General features: G+C 30.5%; 7 protein-coding genes across 9 annotated transcripts in view; 4 read left to right on the top strand and 3 right to left on the bottom strand.

Moving 5' to 3' along the window:
* LOC109859409 (retinol dehydrogenase 13-like) overlaps window positions 1–2,338 on the bottom strand; it is a 3,822-nt gene extending 1,484 nt beyond the window's left edge. Inside the window, exons 1-5 of the mRNA XM_020437660.1 lie at window positions 2,042–2,338; window positions 1,648–1,813; window positions 1,376–1,484; window positions 861–1,175; window positions 426–633 (exon numbers count right to left, since the gene is read on the bottom strand). Of these exons, the coding sequence (XP_020293249.1) occupies window positions 426–633; window positions 861–1,175; window positions 1,376–1,484; window positions 1,648–1,813; window positions 2,042–2,118 (875 nt within the window). The 5' untranslated portion in view covers window positions 2,119–2,338. The remainder of the gene's footprint in view (window positions 1–425; window positions 634–860; window positions 1,176–1,375; window positions 1,485–1,647; window positions 1,814–2,041) is intronic.
* Window positions 2,339–2,507: 169 nt separating this feature from the next.
* Window positions 2,508–5,773, top strand: LOC109859415 (ero1-like protein). 3 transcript variants are annotated; one of them, XM_020437669.1, is made up of 10 exons: window positions 2,508–2,618; window positions 2,742–2,770; window positions 2,852–3,100; window positions 3,448–3,651; window positions 3,733–3,890; window positions 3,965–4,150; window positions 4,564–4,610; window positions 4,725–5,073; window positions 5,169–5,462; window positions 5,543–5,773. In XM_020437669.1, exons 3-10 carry the CDS (start codon window positions 2,927–2,929, stop codon window positions 5,592–5,594), a joined length of 1,464 nt encoding a protein of 487 aa, XP_020293258.1. In that variant the 5' UTR covers window positions 2,508–2,618; window positions 2,742–2,770; window positions 2,852–2,926; the 3' UTR covers window positions 5,595–5,773. The 3 variants fall into 3 exon arrangements, with proteins under 3 accessions (XP_020293258.1, XP_020293256.1, XP_020293255.1); XM_020437667.1 differs by having other exon boundaries at window positions 2,710–2,770; XM_020437666.1 differs by lacking the exon at window positions 2,508–2,618 and having other exon boundaries at window positions 2,659–2,770.
* A 374-nt stretch (window positions 5,774–6,147) lies between these two features.
* Window positions 6,148–14,549, top strand: LOC109859416 (rabankyrin-5). Its single transcript, XM_020437670.1, has 12 exons — window positions 6,148–6,525; window positions 6,611–6,800; window positions 6,923–7,032; window positions 7,158–7,417; window positions 7,515–7,664; window positions 10,602–11,005; window positions 11,215–11,925; window positions 12,026–12,298; window positions 12,411–12,852; window positions 12,944–13,141; window positions 13,238–13,478; window positions 13,603–14,549. The coding sequence occupies exons 1-12, from the start codon at window positions 6,522–6,524 to the stop codon at window positions 13,983–13,985; spliced, it is 3,366 nt and encodes a 1,121-aa protein (XP_020293259.1). The 5' UTR covers window positions 6,148–6,521; the 3' UTR covers window positions 13,986–14,549.
* On the bottom strand, window positions 8,071–10,172 carry LOC109859417. The gene is made up of 4 exons (XM_020437671.1): window positions 9,900–10,172; window positions 8,848–8,922; window positions 8,534–8,710; window positions 8,071–8,439 (listed from the first exon to the last, which is right to left on the bottom strand). The coding sequence occupies exons 2-4, from the start codon at window positions 8,903–8,905 to the stop codon at window positions 8,165–8,167; spliced, it is 510 nt and encodes a 169-aa protein (XP_020293260.1). The 5' UTR covers window positions 8,906–8,922; window positions 9,900–10,172; the 3' UTR covers window positions 8,071–8,164.
* A 142-nt stretch (window positions 14,550–14,691) lies between the features above and the next one.
* LOC109859418 (cytochrome b-c1 complex subunit 6, mitochondrial-like) lies at window positions 14,692–16,002 on the bottom strand. The gene is made up of 2 exons (XM_020437672.1): window positions 15,768–16,002; window positions 14,692–14,995 (listed from the first exon to the last, which is right to left on the bottom strand). The coding sequence occupies exons 1-2, from the start codon at window positions 15,861–15,863 to the stop codon at window positions 14,822–14,824; spliced, it is 270 nt and encodes an 89-aa protein (XP_020293261.1). The 5' UTR covers window positions 15,864–16,002; the 3' UTR covers window positions 14,692–14,821.
* Window positions 16,003–16,361: 359 nt separating this feature from the next.
* LOC109859422 (DNA-directed RNA polymerase II subunit GRINL1A) lies at window positions 16,362–17,959 on the top strand. Its single transcript, XM_020437678.1, has 4 exons — window positions 16,362–16,752; window positions 16,814–17,072; window positions 17,182–17,541; window positions 17,647–17,959. The coding sequence occupies exons 1-4, from the start codon at window positions 16,568–16,570 to the stop codon at window positions 17,863–17,865; spliced, it is 1,023 nt and encodes a 340-aa protein (XP_020293267.1). The 5' UTR covers window positions 16,362–16,567; the 3' UTR covers window positions 17,866–17,959.
* A 445-nt stretch (window positions 17,960–18,404) lies between these two features.
* Window positions 18,405–21,054, top strand: LOC109859403 (60S ribosomal protein L13a). Its single transcript, XM_020437651.1, has 6 exons — window positions 18,405–18,489; window positions 18,883–19,013; window positions 19,515–19,624; window positions 19,802–19,947; window positions 20,144–20,266; window positions 20,898–21,054. Exons 1-6 carry the CDS (start codon window positions 18,469–18,471, stop codon window positions 20,979–20,981), a joined length of 615 nt encoding a protein of 204 aa, XP_020293240.1. The 5' UTR covers window positions 18,405–18,468; the 3' UTR covers window positions 20,982–21,054.
* The last annotated feature ends 299 nt before the right edge of the window (window positions 21,055–21,353 follow it).

Below are 21,353 nucleotides of genomic sequence, written 5' to 3'. Positions count from 1 at the left end.
TGTGTGTGTGTGTGTGTGTGTGTGTGTGTGTGTGTGTGTGTGTGTGTGTGTGTGTGTAAATTGAATTACGTATATGCACGTATCAATGAAGATTAAGAAAAAAGTTTTTTGCAGATTATCTCTATATTAATAATAATAAAAAATTCAAATATTCTTAAAGTAGTTATTTATAAAATCATATAATCCAGGAAAGCCACTATAATAATACAGTGACGATTTAATATTTGTAACACAAAACATCTATTTAATATAAATAAAAAATTCTAAATTGAAAGACTAGTCGCTTAAAAAATGCCATGCGGATTGTGATAAAACATTACAAATATTATGTGTACAAGTTTACTTAAATTAAACTACATTTAATTAAACCTTTAAAAGTTTTTCTCCGAAAATTTTTATTAATTGTTGAACTTTTGAATACTTACTCAAAATAACAACCAGTAACATCCGTAAGATTAGGATCTAATGCTGCATATAAAACTGTTTGTGCTCCTTGTGCAGGTGCTCTAATAAATGGCCAAATGAATGGTGTTAACAATATTCTTATAAAACCGTTATTAAATACCCACATATGTCGTGTTATCTCTGTATCAACAATACCAGGATGAACAGCATTTACAGTGACACCAGTACCTGAATAAAGAGCGATAGAAGTATGTAAAAGTGATCTTCATAATTCTGAAACTTGCAAAATATATACCAAACTGTACAAACATGATCCTAAATAGCCAACTGAGTGCAAGTTGTTGGCAACTTGCCACAAATACTGCTTATAAAGTTTTTCAGCAATGCAACAAAAGGGGGTATCCTTTTAAATCTAACACAACTCAACATAGTTAAAAAAAATAGTCTTAAATTACCTCTTAATCTATTTGCTAATTCTCTGGTGAAAAGAATATTAGCTAATTTGCTTTGTGCATAAGCACTACCAGGATCATAATCTTTGTTCAAATTTAAATCTTCTGTATTTATTTTGCCTCTACGATGAGCAGTACTTGACAAATTCACAATTCTAGCTGGTGCCGAGTCTTTTAAGATATCTAAAAGTAAATTGGTCAACAAAAAATGTCCCATATGATTGACTCCAAGGTGCATCTCAATACCATCCTTAGTATAACTTTTTGGACACCTCATTACACCAGCATTATTAATAAGAATATCAAGTTTATCATGTTCTGTAAAATAAAAATATGCTAAGGCTGCATTTTCACTATTGTATCATTCAATCTTTTATCTCTCATTAGATTTGAAAGATAGAATGATGCAATAGCACACTCCCTTAATGGCTAAGTAATACATATATTGATGTCAAAAGACAAAATTTTTTAAACATTATATATATATTCACGAACTCATTTATATATGTTAAAGTTACCTTTTTTAAACCGCTCAACAAATCCCCTGATACTCTCTTGAGATGCCAAGTCACACTTTCTACAATAAACATACTTATTTCTTGTACCAAGTACAATATTTCGACGTGTCTGTAAAAAATTATAATATGTAGAAGTGTTAAACAAAATAAGCATTTAAGATAATATGCAATAAGAAAGAATTGCTTAAAGAATATTTAAATAAATTATTCTATAATATGTCTTGTCTTACTGTTTTTTTGTTAAGTAGATACTAATAACAACATCCAAATACCTCTTCACATTTCTTTGAGTCTCTGCATGCCAGGATTACTTTTGCGCCACGTGAAGCTAATACAAGGGCTGTCTCTTTTCCAATACCAGTATTAGCTCCTGTTACAATGACAGTCTTACCAGTCAGATCTTCTTTTCCTTTATACTTGTTACCTCCCATATAATCTCTATGATTTTAATATAGATTTAATTATCACAAAAAAACAAATAGAAAAAAAAAATGACACATAAATGTTTCAATTATTGTATATTATTTAATATTCCTATAATATATATACAATTATTTTATGTATGATATTCGTTAAATGCATTTGTCAAAAAAGTGACTTGACTTTTTTAAAGATAAATGTAAGATAATATAAAAAACACTCAATAAAAGTTTTGAATAATATTACTTTGTCAAATATGCTGCACCGAAAGTAGTTCCAGCCACTGAGATGTAAATAAAAGATCGCGGAACATGTGGAGGCATTTTTACAAATTGTAAATTTATTAACTAAAAATAATTCAAAACAAAGCCACTATTGGTCAATAATGTTAATTTGAGGTGTTCTACAAATACGCGTACACAGGCGACTGGTTACTTTCAGAAACTCAACAGTTACGTAACGGATGATTACTTATGATTGGATCATACTTTTGGAACAGTTACAGTTTTGAAGAATAGTCCTATCACAAGTGATGATCTCTCAACTGTTGAGTTTTATTACGTTCCAAAATCCTACCTTAGTTACTAAAATGCTATATTTTACGTCACGTGTATTATAGTTTTTGGTTACCAAGGTAGGATTTTGGAACGTAATCTAACCCTAACCTAACCCTAACCTAACCTAGCCTAGCAATGTAGGAGTATTACATACATAGACGCACCCTATGATTAGCTTCAACATTAGTGAAAGACACAGAAGTGTGAAATTCTGATAAATATTTACTGATATTATCTGTATATTCTGTTTTTCTCTATTTACATATGTAAATATTATTTCTCATATATACATATATATATACATATATAAATATATATGTATGTATGTATGTACATAAAATATTTTTATACATACAGAATTTATATATATACAGAATGTGTTTTATTAGCAAGTTGAATACTTCGATTTAACAACAAAGTACGTATAATATTTTAAAAAATTGATATTTTTATATAACAATATATTGAATACATATAATTATGTTAACACTTTACATAGCTGGTCAAGTAATGTGGTTCTAGAACAACAAATTATTTTATTCTACACCCTCCTTTATATATATCATAATTATTGATGTGCAACGTGTACAAATCAGTTCAATCAACAACAATGCATGTTAAGATGAAGCTGGAATCCAGTGGAAAAATATTTTCACATTTACTTCTAATAATCTTACTTTTTTATGTAGAAGTAAATGGAAATTATTTTGGAACTAATTCAGATAAAGATGATCAATGTTTCTGTAAGGTATTTTAAATATTTTATATTCAAAATATTTTATTAGTTATTTATTATTTATATTTCCTAAAAGTTTTTTATATATACATAATAATCTTACATATATATATATATATATAAATAGTTATATAATATACTTATATAATATACATTTAAATACTAACATATGTTTATATAAGTTTTGGAAAATTTGCAACTACAGTTTATTTTACTTTTCTAGCTTGTACAAAAATTTTAAATAGATATTATATTGCATTTTTTAATGATATATAATATAAAAAATATGTATATATAATGTATATTGTATAATGTATATTGTAAAAACTGAACTAAAACTAACTAAACTAAAATTGTAGTTGAAAGGATCTATAGATGATTGTACATGTAATGTGGACACTGTGGATTATTTTAATAATATGAGAATATATCCAAGAATTCAAAGTCTTCTAGTAAGAGATTATTTTAGGTTTTATAAAGTAAATTTGAAACAAGACTGTCCATTTTGGGCAGATGATAGCAAGTGTGCTATACGTTATTGTCATGTATTACCATGTCAGGATGTAAGTATTATATATTGAAAACAAAATATTAAAAAAAAAAAAAACTTAACTTCTTATTATATTATTTATGTTTTGTTATAGGATGATATTCCAGAAGGTCTTAAAGGAGAGATTCCACGAAATATTTACTTTAATGAAAGTCCAGTAGATAGATACAAACCTGTCACACAAATTGCTGATTGCAGACAGAGTGCTAAAGATCATAATATAGAACTAGGTTATTTGAATACCACAATTAGGTAATTACAGTACACTTAATGTACTAAGAAAAATTTTGTGTATATAAAGTATATGTATAAATCTCTGATTGTAGTTCCGAAAATTACAAAGAGTTTGAACGATGGCAGCGATATGATGATGCACAAGATAATTTCTGTGTAAAAGAATCTAGTCCTGGAGAATATGTAGATCTCTTACTCAATCCTGAAAGATATACAGGATACAAGGGAGCCAGTGCGCACAGAATATGGCGAAGTATTTATATGGAAAATTGTTTCAGGTACACCTATTGCATAACTATACAATATCATATACATAGACTAACTGTTGTATAACTAGTTATACAATAATTTATTAGTTTATGTATATTTTTATCTAACAGCATTAGCTAAGTTTAATCTCTTGTATAACTATATAATATAATTAAACATAATTATATAATAATTGTTTAATAGTTTTAGGCTGCGTTCGAAAACACTACTTGTGTGTGTACTTTATCTTTATCACTCATTAGATTTATAAAACAAAAATAGAATGACGTTCGTGTCTTCCAACGCAGATCTATGCGATCTAATCTATCATTTATCAAAATAAATGTAAATGTCAGTAGATCTTTATCTCTACTGATATTTACATTTATTTTACATAAATTGAATTCAGAATTTTATATGCAATAAATAATATTATCTATAGGCCTGAAAACTCACCTCACATTTTCATACAATCTTCTAAGATAAATGGCAAGTTTTCTTATATATCTTTGATTTTAATAAAGGCCTTTTATAAAGGCCTTTGTAATTACAAAAGTATTTATCCTGATTATGTGAAATAATTATTGTGCGTGTATGTTTTAGGAATGTGTTTGGAAAAACGAGTTTTTTATCGTGTTATATCCGGTTTACATGCTAGTATTAATATACATTTATGTTCAAAATATTTGTTGGCTTCTCAAGATGGTTTGCAAGTGTCATCGGATAATCAATGGGGTCCCAATTTGGAAGAGTTACGAAGAAGATTTTCGCCCGAAACTACGGGTGGCGAAGGTCCCAATTGGTTAAAAAATTTATATTTTACTTATTTACTTCAATTAAGAGCATTAGCTAAGGCCGCGCCTTACTTAGAAAGAGAAGAATATTATACAGGCAATGAAATTAATGATAAGGATACGAGATTAGCAATGAACGATATATTAAATGTTGTTAGGTAAGTATTTTACATTTGTTTTTTCCATTCTTTTTTTTAAAAGTATTCAAATTTATATATAATATATTTTACAATATAATTTTATTATATTTTAGATCATTTTCAGAACATTTTAATGAAACGGTTATGTTTACTGGTGGTACAGAAGCACAATTACTGAAAGAAGAGTTCAGACAACATTTTATAAATATCTCACGTATTATGGATTGTGTGGGATGCGACAAATGTAAATTATGGGGCAAATTGCAGATACATGGCTTGGGAACTGCACTAAAAATATTATTCTCAGGAAAATTTGATAAATGGGAATCAACACTTAACAATCTCACTCGAAAATCATTTTTTTTGGAAAGAAGTGAAATTGTTGCTTTAGTAAATGCTTTTGGAAGGTAAAATTACATATATTTAATATATATTTATTTAAATAGAAAAAATTTAATTTTTTTATTAACGTAATCAATTTTTACAGATTATCGGAGAGTATTTTTGAATTAGACAGATTTCGTGCAATGATGAGATAAAACATCAACTTATATAATAAGAGATTTTCCAGTGAAACATTGCATAAATACATCACACTTAGATTTTCTAGATTATTTGTTTTTTTTTTTGTTTTAGTGGAAAGGAATTTTCACTTAATCTAATTAAATGTTTTTTATAATAAGTTTTTGACATTAAATATTTACATAAATAATGAGCATCAATAGTCGTATTTTATATTGAGTTATATATCTATATAATTATATAATTATATGCGCACACGCGCACATTTTACACCGTACGATCAGACACGGTACAAATTGGGGCACGTTCCAAAATCCTACTCTGGTTACTAAAATGCTATATTTTACGTCACGTGTACTATAGTTTTCGGTTACCAAGGTAAGATTTTGGAACATACCCCAGTTCAGGGAAAAAAAACAAACTTAAAGTCTTCCCACAGCCATTGGTTGTAATCAAGTGTTCCGTCAATCCCGCAACGCTATCTCTACTTTGCTCTCTTTTTCTTTTCCCTATGGGCAGTAAAATTCTCTTCTCACATTGAACGCAGTATAGTCATACATTTCATGCGTGAAACGGAACGCACTTGTTGGCATATACTTTCGTATGTCAAATAGATTTACAGGAAGAAGCCAATCATAGACAATAAGCGCAAAGCGCTTGACAAGCGCGGAGTTCCGCTGAACGTGGTCAACGAATCAGAATGATTTGCACCAACTACACAGACTGGCGTATGGACCAACCGAATGGTCTATATAGCCATAACTGCAAGGAAGAAAAAAAGACGAGTCTTCAGCAACAGAATCTCTATCACTAGCGTTGTTACCAATCATTTGGTTGTTTGTCTCAGTTTGACAGATCTACGCACAGATAAACATGCATTAAATTGATAGTTAATATGCAATAATATCATAGTAAAAACCAAAACAATAATTTCCTTTTGCGTCATGGGTAAGTTTATTAACTGCCTGCCTGAACCATTTTTTTTTTTATAATTAGATAATTGTGTGTGTTCATTTTATATCTTACATTTTAGAGAATTCTATGGAAGCACAAAAGTGGCAGCAGCATCTCTCACTGCTACGAGAACAATACGTTAATTTGTACAATTCTAATATAGAACTTCAAAAGGAATATGCAATTCTTACAGCCGAAAAACAGGAAGGTGGATTTGTTAGTAGACTTCTGGCAACAATAGCATCATTGTATTGTCAGCATCGTTATAGGTATTTTACCAAACGAGTAAACTAAAATATTTAATTTTTATATATTATTAAAACTGATATTTATCAAATAAAGCAATTCTTGTAAATTATATATATATTTCTGTAAATTATATATGTTTTAGTGATGTCACTATAAAACTTGTTAATCAAGACGTACCAGCACACAAATTTATATTGTCTGCCAGAAGTGATTTCTTCAGTGATACAGCTCTTGTTGAAAAGACTGTTTTAGGTAATGGTTTTAAGTGCTGTAAATTTATTTTTTTTTTTTATTTATTGTTATTTTTTTATTGATATTTATTGTTACCTTTGTGTTGTTATTACAATATTATATATTTTTATTGTGATTGTTTTTAGATTGGAGCAATTTGAATAGCACAGTTGCAATGATACTATTAAAATGGATTTACACAGGCAAGGTGTCTCAAGAAAACTTAACTTTAGATTTAATGAAAGCAGCTGCTGGCTTTCAGTTAGTAGAACTAGTAGATCAGTGTGAAAGATATTTGATTGGAATTGTGGGATTGAAAGATTGTGTGATATTATATGCAGCAGCTGAAGAACTAGGCACCGTAAAATTAAAGGAGCATTGCAGTTCTTTAATTTCTGCACATTGGGTAAGTTTGCAACAATAACATACCTGACAATTGTATGTTGACTGACAAAAATTATTGCCGAGTGTTTAATTTTTTATGATTTTTATATATGCTGTAGGAAGATTTAACAGGCGAAGATTTCAAAGAGATGCCAGGATCTCTGCTTTATAAATTACTGCAAACTAAAAGTAAATATCCTTTGCATGCAGCCGTACGTTTGATGCGTGAAGATGTTGTATTTCTGTATTTGGTAGAAAAGAATGCAGAGGTAAGTTTTGTTCTCTATTTATTTTTTATTGTTTTTTTAAGTTGATGGATCAGGTGCGATGCATATTAGATACAGCAAAAAATGTGTTTGTTTTATTTTTGTGTTATATATTACTTCTTTAGTATGTATTTTCTATCTTCCAACTTTTACGGCAGCGGCCTAAGTTAGCGGTTGGAGCAATTATAAACCAACCCCCCTAAGCCTATCCACACACACCTCCCTCCCCCGTTCTAAACTTATCCGTTTAGGACGTCTGTTTCCAGTACAAATTTTTACATTTTTTCCCCATCCTCACCTATTTAATATACACAAAATATATGATATTTGTTACAAATACTAATAATAATAATAATATTTAATAATTATAATAATTATAATAATATAATAATAATAATAATAATTTCTATAATCTCAGAAAAAATTATTTTATTTGCATAAGATACTTTTCTTTAAGTAAAATGTTTCATATAGTTTCAGTGTCACAAGTTAAACAGTTAATTTTACAACAATCTTATAAATAATATTAATAATATTCCATATATCTCGTTAAGCATTCTAATTGGTAAAGTTGATGAGTTACATAAGTGAAAGCTACAGAAACAATATTCCGGTGGATTCGTTGGTGCTCCTCTGTGTTCACCAACAAAGCAACCTTCATCATAAGCACTTGTTATGACTTCTTCTTTTTTGTGCCATTTTCTTTCAATATCATTGTATGTATGCGAAATATATTTTTGTGGTGCACAGTCTCTCTGAACAGAAGTTACTACAGTTGCTGAAAAAAAAAAATTTTTTAAATAATTATACAGTCAATTTTATTTCAACACTTTGCAGATACACTTTATTTTAGAAATATATTGTCTGCATACTTTTATTATACTTGTACTCGATAGTTCTCTTCATACAGAGTGTTGAGCTTGGACAAAATACTTGAAATTTTTCACTCCCATCAAAATGAGAACAAAGCAGATCCATTTCTTCCTGCTTTGTGAACGATACGAAGCATTTGAAACATGAAATACCTTCTGCCTGTACTCTTAAAACATCTACAAGTTAATAAATTATGCATAATTTTATATATAGGTGTCAACAAGAAAAAAACTTTTTACTTTTGACGTTTCTACATTAAGAAAAACGTTATAACATATTAATAATGTAGAGAAAATAAGAGAAAAACACATACATGATAAAATATGAAGATATAACGTTATAATTTGTAAATTTTGCTTGAAGTTGTTCATTTTGTTTATAAGATTCCCTGTAAATCCATCAAGAAGGTATTATTTCAACAATATAAAATATTTATTTTTCTAAATTAACGTAGCAGTATTAATGTGCAAATCTGAAACGAATCACTTAACACATTTAGTATATTTGATATACATATATACACACATACAAACTTATATATATTTTAACCTATGTTTTAAATATTTCACAAAATCTTCAAAAAAGTCTTTTATACACATGTTAATATCACAAAATAATTTTATATACAAAGTTGAACAGATTATTTCTGTGACTAAAGTTACATAAAAAAGATTCTGTTTTTCTTATGGATCTGTACAAAAAACCATATTTAAAACCATTTACGTATTTGAAATTTTGTAATTAAAAAATTACTCTCTTACAAAAAAACTCTTTATAATTAACTAAATATATTTTTTCGTATATTTTATAGTTTATTATTTTTGTTATGCAAATGAGAATTTTTCTATGACAGTACGTAAAATTTATTTTTAACAGTTCTAAAAGTAGAGGAGAACAGGATAACGACGCTCATTTAAGAAAATTTTAATATCTTCATGTTAAATTAGTTTTTCATCAAATGTATCTTTTTTTTAGGTACTCATAATACTGCATTATTTTAGATAAATTATTTATATCAAACAAGACATTGATAAAAGTTAATACATATTATTTTGTGGAATTCTTATAATTAAGACAATCGGTTCGGTCCGCTGAGCATCGTGACCCCGTTTTTCCTTAATATTTTTAAATATTTCAACTAATATATATATATTAGTTTTTTCAAATAATAGTTGAAATATCTCTCTTTTGTTATATGTTTTTTTTTATCGGGTATATTTATATAACTCTTTTTATCTAACTTATCTACTTCGTCAGTAGCTCGTGGTATTTTCTGTATATATAGTATTATATATAGTAAAAACACATGTGCACATGTATACACAGATAATGAGAGACGTGATACTAGAGATAGATAACACTCACCTACTAACGTTAAACTTTTGCGAAATGGATTATGACACCTTTCTTGGCGAAATATTCGTGTATAACTTTAGCACAATTTTCTCGCATAAAAATATATGTAGCCATTTCATAACAGTTTGTGGGTGGTTGGGCGTATCATCGGCCACGTCATACGACGTTCTTTAACGCTCCCGCGTTCTTTGTGTATATATCAGAAAATAATCTCCATACTTCCTCTGAAAGCGCTTTTTCACGCGATGCCATTCTATCGACGTGGCCATTACACATTTGCACGCACGCATACATGCGCACGTATTGTGCGGTCCGTCACACACACATGTATTTATAGCAGTGGTTCTTACACAATCTCAGATATATAATTAATCAGTAAAATAACAATTACAGCAAAGTTGTAACAATTTTTCAATTTTTTTTACTATTGTCTGTGTGTATATTTTTAACAAATTAAGTATAGTAATTTTATAGTATTTAAATATAGTAAAATTTATATTTAAAACAATTTATATATTTATATAAATTTTATATATAGCGTATATAATAAAATTTATTTGACAAAAAACACTTTATCCTCTTTAGCAGAATATAATTGACAAGTACTATTATCTTAATTTTCTTAATTAAAGAATTTTTTTTAATTAAAAAAAATTTTTTTTTACGTCTTATTATCTTTTCTGATAATATTGTATGTTATTTATTTTGTAGCTTCCAAAAGCGGTAAATGCTGTCGATCACAAAGGAGAACTGGCTCTAGAAATTGCTCTGAAAACTCGCCAGCCATCTCTGGCTCGCACATTAGTCGAACACGGAGCAGATTTAAGCGCAAAGGATGCAAGAGGTCTTTCTCTTCTTCATTCAGCTATTCTGAAAGGGGATTCTTATTCGGCCGAATTCATAATCGATCAATTAGAAAACAACGGTAATATGCAGAAGTTATGCGAGGCTGTAAAAATCATGGATAGCGCGGACAATTCAGCTGATCTCAAACAGTTGGAAGGTTGTACCGCGTTGCATCTGGTAACGAAGCATAATGTAGAGAATATGCTAGCAATTGGCTCAAGATTACTCCAAGCAGGAATTGATCCTAATTTGCAAGATCGTAGAGGATGGTAAAACAATTTGTGTTTCACATCATTTTAAAACTTAAAAATTTAAGACCTCTATAAGAAGCTAAATAACGGTTGAGAAATAAAATTTAATAATTTCTATAAAACTGTCATGCTAGATATTATGAAATGTTATTTAAAAAAAATGAGAAAAAAATTCTGCTATATATATATATATATTCTTGATCTATTGAATTATTTGTTCTTACCAGGACTGCGCTTCACTGCTGTATCTTAGAGAAAAACGAGATGCTGTTTAATTTGCTATTGGAGGCGAAAAATATTGATGTAGACCAAACCACAAATGAGGACGATACACCGTTGTGTTTTGCGATGAAGACGGTTCCTTTTAACGAGTACTTTGCATCAAAATTATTAGCTAAAGGCGCTATACCGAATCCAATCTACAACACCACCGGAGACACATTGCTTCATATCCTAACGCGCGAACGTAGAGAAGAAGCGGCATTATTTTTAGTGGAATACTGTAAAAATAATTTAACGAAAACCAACAACGAAGGTTTTACGATATTACACGAAGCGTGCAAAGTTGGTTTAAAAGATCTGACTCGGGCTTTCTTGAAGAACGGACTGTCGACTGACGCGGTCACGTTTAATGGCGATGCGCCGATTCATTTAGCTATTTCGAATCTCTATACCGATATAGTTGCCGAGTTACTTGATGCTCCTGATGTAAATTTACAATTGACTATTAAGAACAATTTAAACGAAACACCTTTGAACCTGGCTATAAAAGCGCCATTTAAAAAGGGCAAAGATATCGTATTGGCTCTGATCAAAGCCGGAGCTGATGTAAATGAACGCAACGAGGAAGGTTTGACGTTGTTGCATCAAGCGATATTGAAGGAAGATTCAGCTACGGCAATATTTCTATTAGAAAACAACGCTGATATGAACATAAAGTAAGTTTAAACAAAATATCTACAAGATTTTTTTTTTTTATAATTGATAATATGTTTTCCATTATATAATGTAATAATATGACTCGTATTGTCGACACAGAACAGCCAATGGAGAAACGCCGTTGCAATTGTGCGTACATTGTAGACTGGGCGAAGTAGTGGAAGCTCTTTGTAGACGAGGTGTAGATACCTCAATAGGATGCCCGTTATGGGATGCTTTGGACTCAGAGCAAGAAGACGTAGCATCAATTCTTGTTAAGTACGGGGCTGATACTGATTGTTGGGGTCCTGGTCCAGATGGTTGTCAGCAAACATTACTACACAGAGCAATCGATGATAACAAAGAGGATATCGCACAGTTTTTGATCAGAAGGTACAAAGATCCAAGTCATTCAGTCAAAGAGACTATATATAAATTTGATTTCTAAAAAAACATTATTTAAAATATTAGTAAATATTTTTATTTTTTTTTATTTTATCATTAGTGGATGTGATTTGAATGCTCCGAGACGACTCGGTCCAGATGGTGGTGGCGGAGACGAGGCGAAAGATGAATGTACACCCTTGCATTTGTGTTGTCAATGGGGACTGGAACAAGTTGTTCAAACGCTAATCGAGCACGGAGCCGATGTAAATGCTCGTGATGCAGAAGGAAAGACTCCGGTACATGTGGCAATACAGAACCAACATTCACAAATCATTTCCCTTTTGTTGTGCCACCCAAATATAGATCTGAACAAAAGAGACAAAAAAGGACTGACGCCGTTTGCTACTGCTCTGACAGTTCGCAACAACAAAGCCGCACAAGCAATATTGGAGAGATTACCTAAGGCCGCTGAACAATACGACAACAAAGGCAGAAATTTCTTGCACACTGCCATACAGAAGAACGACATGGAGAGCATATTGTTCTTACTGTCGATACAAGTATTTGATTTAATTTACATGAAACAAAATTATAACATAAACTTAAATGTAAAATTGCTATTTTTGCAGTAGATCATTTTTTTTTTCTCAGGTAGACGTAAATTCGAGAATACGCGATGTTACACAAACGCCACCTTTACATCTTGCCGCTGTATCTGGAAATGAAATGTTGGTGCGAAGCTTGATCTTGGCAGGTGCCCGTGTCAACGATACAGACGCGAACAGAAACAGCGCGCTGCATGTGGCAGCTAAAGAAGGTCATGCTGCCGTTGTTTCCGCGCTATTGCAAGTATGATTAATTAAAACAAGTCAAATCTCTTTAACTTTTTTGCTTCTCATATTACTTAATATCTTATGTAAAAAACTTATTATTAATTGCACACAGAATAATATTAATTTTGATGCGGTAAATGCGGACGGCGATAATGCACTGCACGTAGCTGTGAGAGAAGGTCATGTGTCGGTTGTACGGACTTTATTAACCGAATGTACGCTGGATGCGGAAGCTGTGAATTTAAAAGGACGTAATCCTCTGCACGAACTGGCTAGATGTGCGAGGGACAACGCCGCGACGATATGTGATCTATTTTTGGAATGTATGTCGCAATATCCAGTTAACAATGCAGGTACGTGTGTGCGAAGTATAAATATTAAAATTACAAAAAAAAAATAAGTACATTTCTTTTGAAAAGAACTAAATCGTACCTACAATTGAATACATATACTTTATCGTATGTAATTTTATTTTAGATTTGGATGGAAACACACCATTGTTGATCGCGTATATGAAAGGTAACAGTAATCTTTGTAAAACATTAGTCAAAGCCGGAGCGTGCCTAGGTTCGATGAACAAAGACGGGATAACAATTTTTAACTATCAAGTACCAACAAAACAGCTACTGTATAGATTATTAGATTCTTTAACGCAAGAAGCACCGTGGTCCGACAAGGATTGCTGCTTGGAATGTGGAACAAAATTCTCTCTTACGATGCGTAAGCATCACTGTCGACACTGCGGACGAATTTTGTGCAGCAAGTGTTCTGGTCAGGATGTACCAATCCTGAAATTCGGTTTAAATAAACCAGTACGTGTATGTAATGTATGCTTTGATGTGTTGCTGGGTACAGACTGAATAGAATCTTTGCAGTAAGAGTTTATATATATATATATATATATGTATTTACACTGTTCAACGAGAGAATTATCATCGGTCTGCGCATATGGGAAAGCGGATAAAATAAAAACGCGCGGGACATCCGCTGGCAGTTAATGGCAACTGCGCGAGCAGCACTGGAATGGCTTTCTAGTAAGAGATATGCACAAAATGGAGGAGTTTTTGTCCGCTTTTATGATATTCTCTCGTTAAACTCTGTAGCGTGTGTGTGTGTACACGCGCGCACATGCACATGCATATATTAAATTAGACACTAAAAGATCATTCCGATGTTTTTTACATTAAAAAAAAAAATATATATAAATTGAATTAAAACTCTATATACTAATTGACATATATGCCTTCACCTTTTGAGATCAGAATTATTTTTGTAGTTATTGCTTTGTTTCTGAATATTCGACGATAGAATCAAAGCACTCCCAAACATTGTTCTTTCAGACAACTATGTGATCAGATATTACATAAAGCATTCAGAAACATACAACAACTGACAATGAGTAAATTTTGATAATTCTTGATCTCGAAAGGTAGCGGCATATGTACAGATTAATATACATTATTGATTATTTTATGTATTCTATCATAATATATAATGTTACACTTTGTTGAGATTATCTTAGTTGTAGGGTTGAAATATAAGTGAAAACGAAAAAACCTAACTCTATGTGATATTAATCTAAGTTTATTTTTATTACTAATATTTTATCATATATACAATTCTTGAAAGAAATCAAGATTTTGCCATTGCAAGTAGTCAGGTTTTTTTTTTTTTTTTTAATGGAAATATTTTAGATTTATTTAAGTTTGCTAAAGAGCGTCTTTGCAACACAATGATCTACGCATTCTACATAATCAATAAGCTCTTCTAAACAAGTTTCTTCTGTTTTAGTTCTTGAATTAACACGATCGTTGCATGTGTTCAATTTCTCTTGTAAATTAGTGCATTTTGCTTGTTGAGAACATGTTTCCTGCAATTAAGCAAATAATATTAAATATTATTAAAAATCGAAAAAAGTATCAAAAAATATTAAAAAATTTGACTATAAACATAACAATTTTTCTTTAAGATCTATGTAGGCAATTCAAAGAACTTGGTTGAAGAGATAGAAGTTATTGAAATTTGGACATGGAAATAGAAAACTTTCATGAAAATCAGTAATTTATTCAAGTGATAAATGGGTTTTTGTTTAAGAACTTAGAAGAATTTTAACCACATTTATCTTGTAAGGATAAACAGGCTTTTACAAAAAAACTTTTACTTTCCTTTAAAGTATTCTCTTCAACAGAACAGTAAAGTATGTATAAACTTACATTTGTACTCATAATGTGTGTATACATTTGAATACATACATTTGAATTTAACCTGAGAATAATTGCGTCTTAAATTAGAATAGTAACACAAGTAAAATACGTATTACTTAACTTTAAAATCATTTGTTATCAATCAACAAAATTATTGACAAACAATATATCGGTAACAAGATATATTGCGTATTAAGAATTGTTTAATTTATCAGTACTCAATTGACAATTCTCGATAGAAATTTTGTTACTATTTTTCTGGTTTGATTTAAAAAAAAAATGAAAAATATACGGATGTACTTTTTATATCGCTATGACAATGTATATCTTGCACGATTATTCTCGAGTTAAATCAATTTTAGCAAATAGAAATTTCTTTACTTTCGAAAACTTTAAATCAAAATATAACATTATGTAATATGTGAAAAGATGTATTACACGAAGTTTTGTCTGCGGATCTACCAATTCTTCTTCGCCCTCATCAGCCTTAACGGCTGGCAAATAACGTTTGAAGAAATCCTGGATGATTGACATTTTTTTTGATGAAAAATCTTGATACGCTCAACTGGCACGTACCTACTTATCGTTATATGCTTTTCTTATCGATTGTGACTTGTGGTGATGTGATATGCGAATATTGTTATAAGGTGTGCTCGTTCTCGAAGGCAATTTTCGTCCGGTTCTGAGCGCAAGAACACACCTTGCGCTCGATTCAATCAGAGAAGAGAATTTTACTGCGAATAGTAGAAAAGCGGGCAAAATAGAAATAATGTTGCGTGCGGGATTGGTGGAACACTTGCTGATAGCCAATGGCTATAGAGTAAGAAGACTTTAAGAGAGGTGCGCAAAACGGACGAGTTTTTTTGTTTATCCGGTTTCTCTTCTCAATTTGAACGCAGTATAGAATGACCTTGGAATGGCATATGGACTAGCTTAATACGGTTCCTGTGTGTCAAATCTGGGGGCCGATTCTGTACTACGCAGTGTGAAAATGACAAAAGTGAGCGAATTCTCACTAAAATATCTATGATCTTATTGGTCAACAACTAGTAAATTTGCTCACTTTTGTCATTTTCACTACCCCCTCCCTGCACACCAAACTAAACCTAAAAAAGTTTAGTTCAGTCTCAGTTCTGTTTATTAAATAAAAAGTAACTTTATTCAGTGGTTCTGTTACACTACCAAAATAAATAAAGAGTATCTTTATTCAGTGGTTCTGTTACACTACCAACCGAGACATGAATTGTTCAGATATTATTAAAAGTACGATGTCTTTAAAACAAAGAACTCACAAAATACCCGGAGACATACTCCCATCTCTCAACAAAACAGAAGGTCAAGGCTATATTGACAGTTTAGAAAAGAAACAAAAGTTTCAATTGGAAGAACTTTTAGAAAGGCAGAATAAAATTCTTGCCAATAAGTAGGTAAATATTAAACCATTCCAATATTCTAGATCCTTTACTCATGTCATACTTACTTAGGAAATTTCTATCAAAACTTCCTGACAAAGGAGAGAAAATTAAAAGCTTTCGCGATGAGATATTGAAAGAAATAGAACATAGGAATGAGGTGGAAAAAGCAGCTAACTTATTATCAAGATTAAATATTGCATCCGAAGGCAAAACAGCTGTTACCAAATTAGAATGGACAGGAAAGTTTACCGATAAGAATGATGACGAGACAAGCAATGTTGTTGAATTAGACAGTGATAATGAAGATCCATTGAGAATATTAGCTCAGGTATCAAAATATATATTTATAAATTTATTCCATATATATATATTATAATAATAATTTACAGTAATAATTTTTATTGATTGCTATAATTTATTGTTTGTACTTTATACAGCCTACAGGAAGTGGTGTTCACAAAAAAAAAATCGTACACATAGCATCTGAGAGTCTTATTAAACCAGAAGATATAGCAGAAATAGAATCTTTTAAAACAGATTCTTCAAATGTGGAGCATGTAAAATATATTATAGACAAAGTAGAGAATACAGAAGAAGTGAAAAAACCAAAGTCATTTAAGCCATACAAGACAACTAAAAGTGACGTGCATGATCCAGCAAAAGAGAAACAAAGAAAATTGCCTAAAAATTGGGAAGTCACAGCAGCTACTCCTCCTTTGATAGTTCACGGAGCAGCAAAAGTTTTGAGTCTAACTGAATCTCTACAATTGCAGAAAGAACAAACTGAAAAATTCTATGTACGCTTGTCTCTTAGCATTTCTCTTGATTTTAATAACAAAAAATTACTATATATTTGTACGAACTAATCTATATCTAAATTTATATATTTGTTATGTTTACAGAAAATTCAAGCAAAACACGCAATAGAACGTCTAACCAATCAAATATTACACAACAGTGGTTGTGTTATACCACAAAATGCGGAAAATTACTGTTTACACCAACATATGAATGGTTCATCTTCATCTTCCAAAAATGAGGAAGAACATGAAATATATGACGAAGAAGATAATGATAAGGATAGAACAGTTGTGTATATTACTGAGTCTACAGAAAGTTAACACAGACTTATATAATTATTATTATTATTTTGTACATACGAACATATGAACAACTAATGTATTGGTGAGAATACTAATAATAATAATAATAATAATTTTTTCAGTCAAAAACGAAACAGTATAAAAATTGCTTTTGGTAGAATTCTACTTTTTTGGATTTAATAAACAATTATATCAATAGAAGTAGGCAGTATATAAAGTAAGAGTTAAGGTTCGGCCTTTTTACTACCTTCATTGTCACACTACAAATTAGGATTGAGATTAGATTGCAATTTGACCAATCAGAGCGAAGATCACTAAACTCGAAAGAATTGATTTTCTTTCCTCTGATTGGTCAAATTTCAATCCAATCTCAATCTGAATTTTTAGTGTGACGTAGGCTTAAGGCTGCCTTTACATGCGGCGTAACTTGCGTGAGCCAATCATATCGTCTCAGCGTGTTGCGTATGATAGCTTTACTACCTTTATTGTAGACTGGCTCTAAGATGGCAACACTATTTAGCAAAAATTAATTTCAATGTTGGTTATTCTGCGGGGTAGAAATATTTTCAGGAAGTAGAGCTCGCACGTTTCTTGGTCGTTCTTTTCCGGAAGGCTATCAAGATGACGGGTTTCAGCGAGAAGGTGTGTAGTTAAATTTTTGATATTTTATATGATTTCAAGTCATCTTCTTATCCATAATTTACGTGCAATCGTAGTTGCGTTTAACATGAGATATAATATATGTTATTTAATAAGTTAAACAAAAATGTGAGTACTTTTTAGCTCAGCACGTGTTTCAGACACGGCGTCTATTCTAGAAATTCGACACACAGTAAATAATTATAAATTTTATATATATAAATATTTTTGTCTTCTAAATATAATAGTTTTGAATCTTTAAATGTTTAACACGCGCAAGTATTAATGAAATGTTAGATTTCTGAATTACACGTTTATTGAGTTTTGCAAAGATTGTGAATAATTACATCCATGCAATATTTTCTTATTTATTGCTTTATATATTTACGATTCTAGCCAATTTTAATAGATGGTCGTGGTCACCTACTTGGACGGTTGGCTGCTATTGTTGCCAAGACAATTTTGCAAGGCAACAAAGTTATTGTTATACGCAGTGAACAACTAAATATAAGTGGCAATTTCTTCAGGTTTGTGAAGTTTCATTGCTTGCAAATGTCTGACAGGATAAAATTTTCTTGGATTGAGTAGTTTTTTTTGTAAAACTTAATATTTTGTGTATATATATATGGATGTGCACATAAATCGTGGGTGCTTTCCAACTACGTACACAGGCAACACTGCTTAACACAGTGTCTACTAGTATGAGTAAGACACTGACATGCTCTTTCTTACATTAATAGACACTGTTACACAGTCTGTGTACATAGCTGGAAAGCACTTCACTTAACACATAGTTGTACTATAAAACTTACAGTTGAATGCTTCTATTTTTAACAAGGTGAAATCTTAATCATTTTGTATGTACATTTTGGACTGTAAATTAAATTTTAATTATCAAAATATTAAGTTAATAAAGTTTAATTAAAAATTTATAAAATTAATTTGATATAAAAGTCATATTGTATTGCAACATAGAATAGATAATTTTGCACTTGGTATTATATACACATATTTATTTTTATTTTTAGGAACAAGTTAAAATATATGTCTTTTCTTCGCAAGAGGTGTAATGTTAATCCTGCGCGTGGTCCATTCCACTTTCGTGCACCAAGTAAAATCTTCTGGAAAACAGTGCGTGGTATGTGTAACTAAGATTTTATATTGATACATTAGCAAACAATATTTTGATATGATTACTTACAACCTACATTATTTGATGATAATGAAAATAAAAATTTATATGATATTCTTTATTTTGCCAATATCTTGCAATATGTTGTTAAATATAAAAAATCTAAAAAGTGTTCTTGCATAGGTATGATCCCACATAAGACACAGAGAGGAAAAGATGCTCTTAGACGATTAAAAGTATATGAAGGATGTCCTCCGCCATATGATCGCAGAAAGCATCTTGTTGTACCTGGTGCTATGAGAGTAATGTGTCTTAAACCAGGCAGAAAGGTGAAACATAATATATTTTATATTACATTTGTTTATTCATTTGGTCTTACACATTTCTTGAAAAAACAATGATGGAATGGTAATTTGCGTCTGAAATAATGATGTCACTCTTAACTGAGTTCTGCAATTAAAAAAAAAAAAACTATATGATATTGCGCAATATGGATATGTATATTTAATGGTTTCAAATTTTTAGTATTGCCATGTAGGCAGATTGTCTCACGAAGTTGGATGGAAATACAAGGCTGTAGTTCGCACTTTGGAGAACAAAAGACGTGTCCGTTCTATTCTTGAAGTTCAAAGAAGGAATAAACTTAAGGTAAATAAGCAAATATTTAATATTGGTAAAACAATCTCTTATTTTAGATCTTTGCAAAATATTTTATTGTTATGTATATTTAAAATTTCTCTATATTTCTTTAATTATCTTGAATTTTGATGTTGGAAGCGAAGAAATGAGTGCTGCAACTTGATAAAAATTAAATAACATTTTTGCACCAACTCACTTTTAATCAATGAAACACAACAACGTCACACGTTACAAATGCTTCATTTGAGTTGAAGTCGATTTTCTTGATACGATTTCGTTATTAAATCAAAAAAAAGTTGCTATTAACCAAAAGAAGACTGTCCGATATAGTTTTCAAATGTGCTCCATTGATTGAAAATGATTTTATGTGCGAAAATATTCTTATTTTCACATAAGTGACAGTAAATTATTTTCTTGTCTCTAATATTAAAGTTTAAGATAGATACGAAAATATCGAGGAGAACACTGAAGATTAAATAAAGTTACAAGTGATTACTATTTTTCTTTTTCACTGTAATTGACACTAAAATAGAATAATTGTGAACACTGACAACATATTCATATACCATTCGGTTTTTTTAATGTAATATACATGAAGATATTTCAATATTTCATTAACATTGCATTATTTCTTTTACAGAAACTTACCAAGCAAGCAGGTGAAGCTGTTGCTAAATCCACAGCGCCGTACACAGCTATCATCAATAGCTTTGGATACAACTAACATACTTGTTGTAAAAACAACCAATGAAGTTTCTTATAAATACATTTTGATTAAAATATTAAATTAAAAGGAATTCTTAAACTAAATTCTTCCACTTGTGAACTTAGAGAAATATACTTCAGACACTCAAGAGTGAAATTCATGTATCTCCATTTTCTTTTATAAACAAAATTTTATTAATTTTTTTTTACAGCAATTTTATGGTAATAATTATCTTGATAAATAACTGACGCTGTACTAACTGTATTTAACCGGTTACACGCAGTGTGTAGTATAAATTTCAAATCAGAAAAAGCGTGTGCAAATAATCAGAATCGATTCTATCGATCTTGATTGTTGCTTCTTTTCCGCGACGCCGATCTTGGACGTCTC

This window comes from Pseudomyrmex gracilis, unplaced genomic scaffold, assembly GCF_002006095.1.
Source record: "Pseudomyrmex gracilis isolate BER0280 unplaced genomic scaffold, ASM200609v1 scaffold_261, whole genome shotgun sequence".
In the NCBI taxonomy this organism is placed as follows: domain Eukaryota; kingdom Metazoa; phylum Arthropoda; class Insecta; order Hymenoptera; family Formicidae; genus Pseudomyrmex; species Pseudomyrmex gracilis.
Note: the sequence above shows the minus strand (reverse complement) of the source record. Positions and strands in the feature narration are given on the sequence as shown.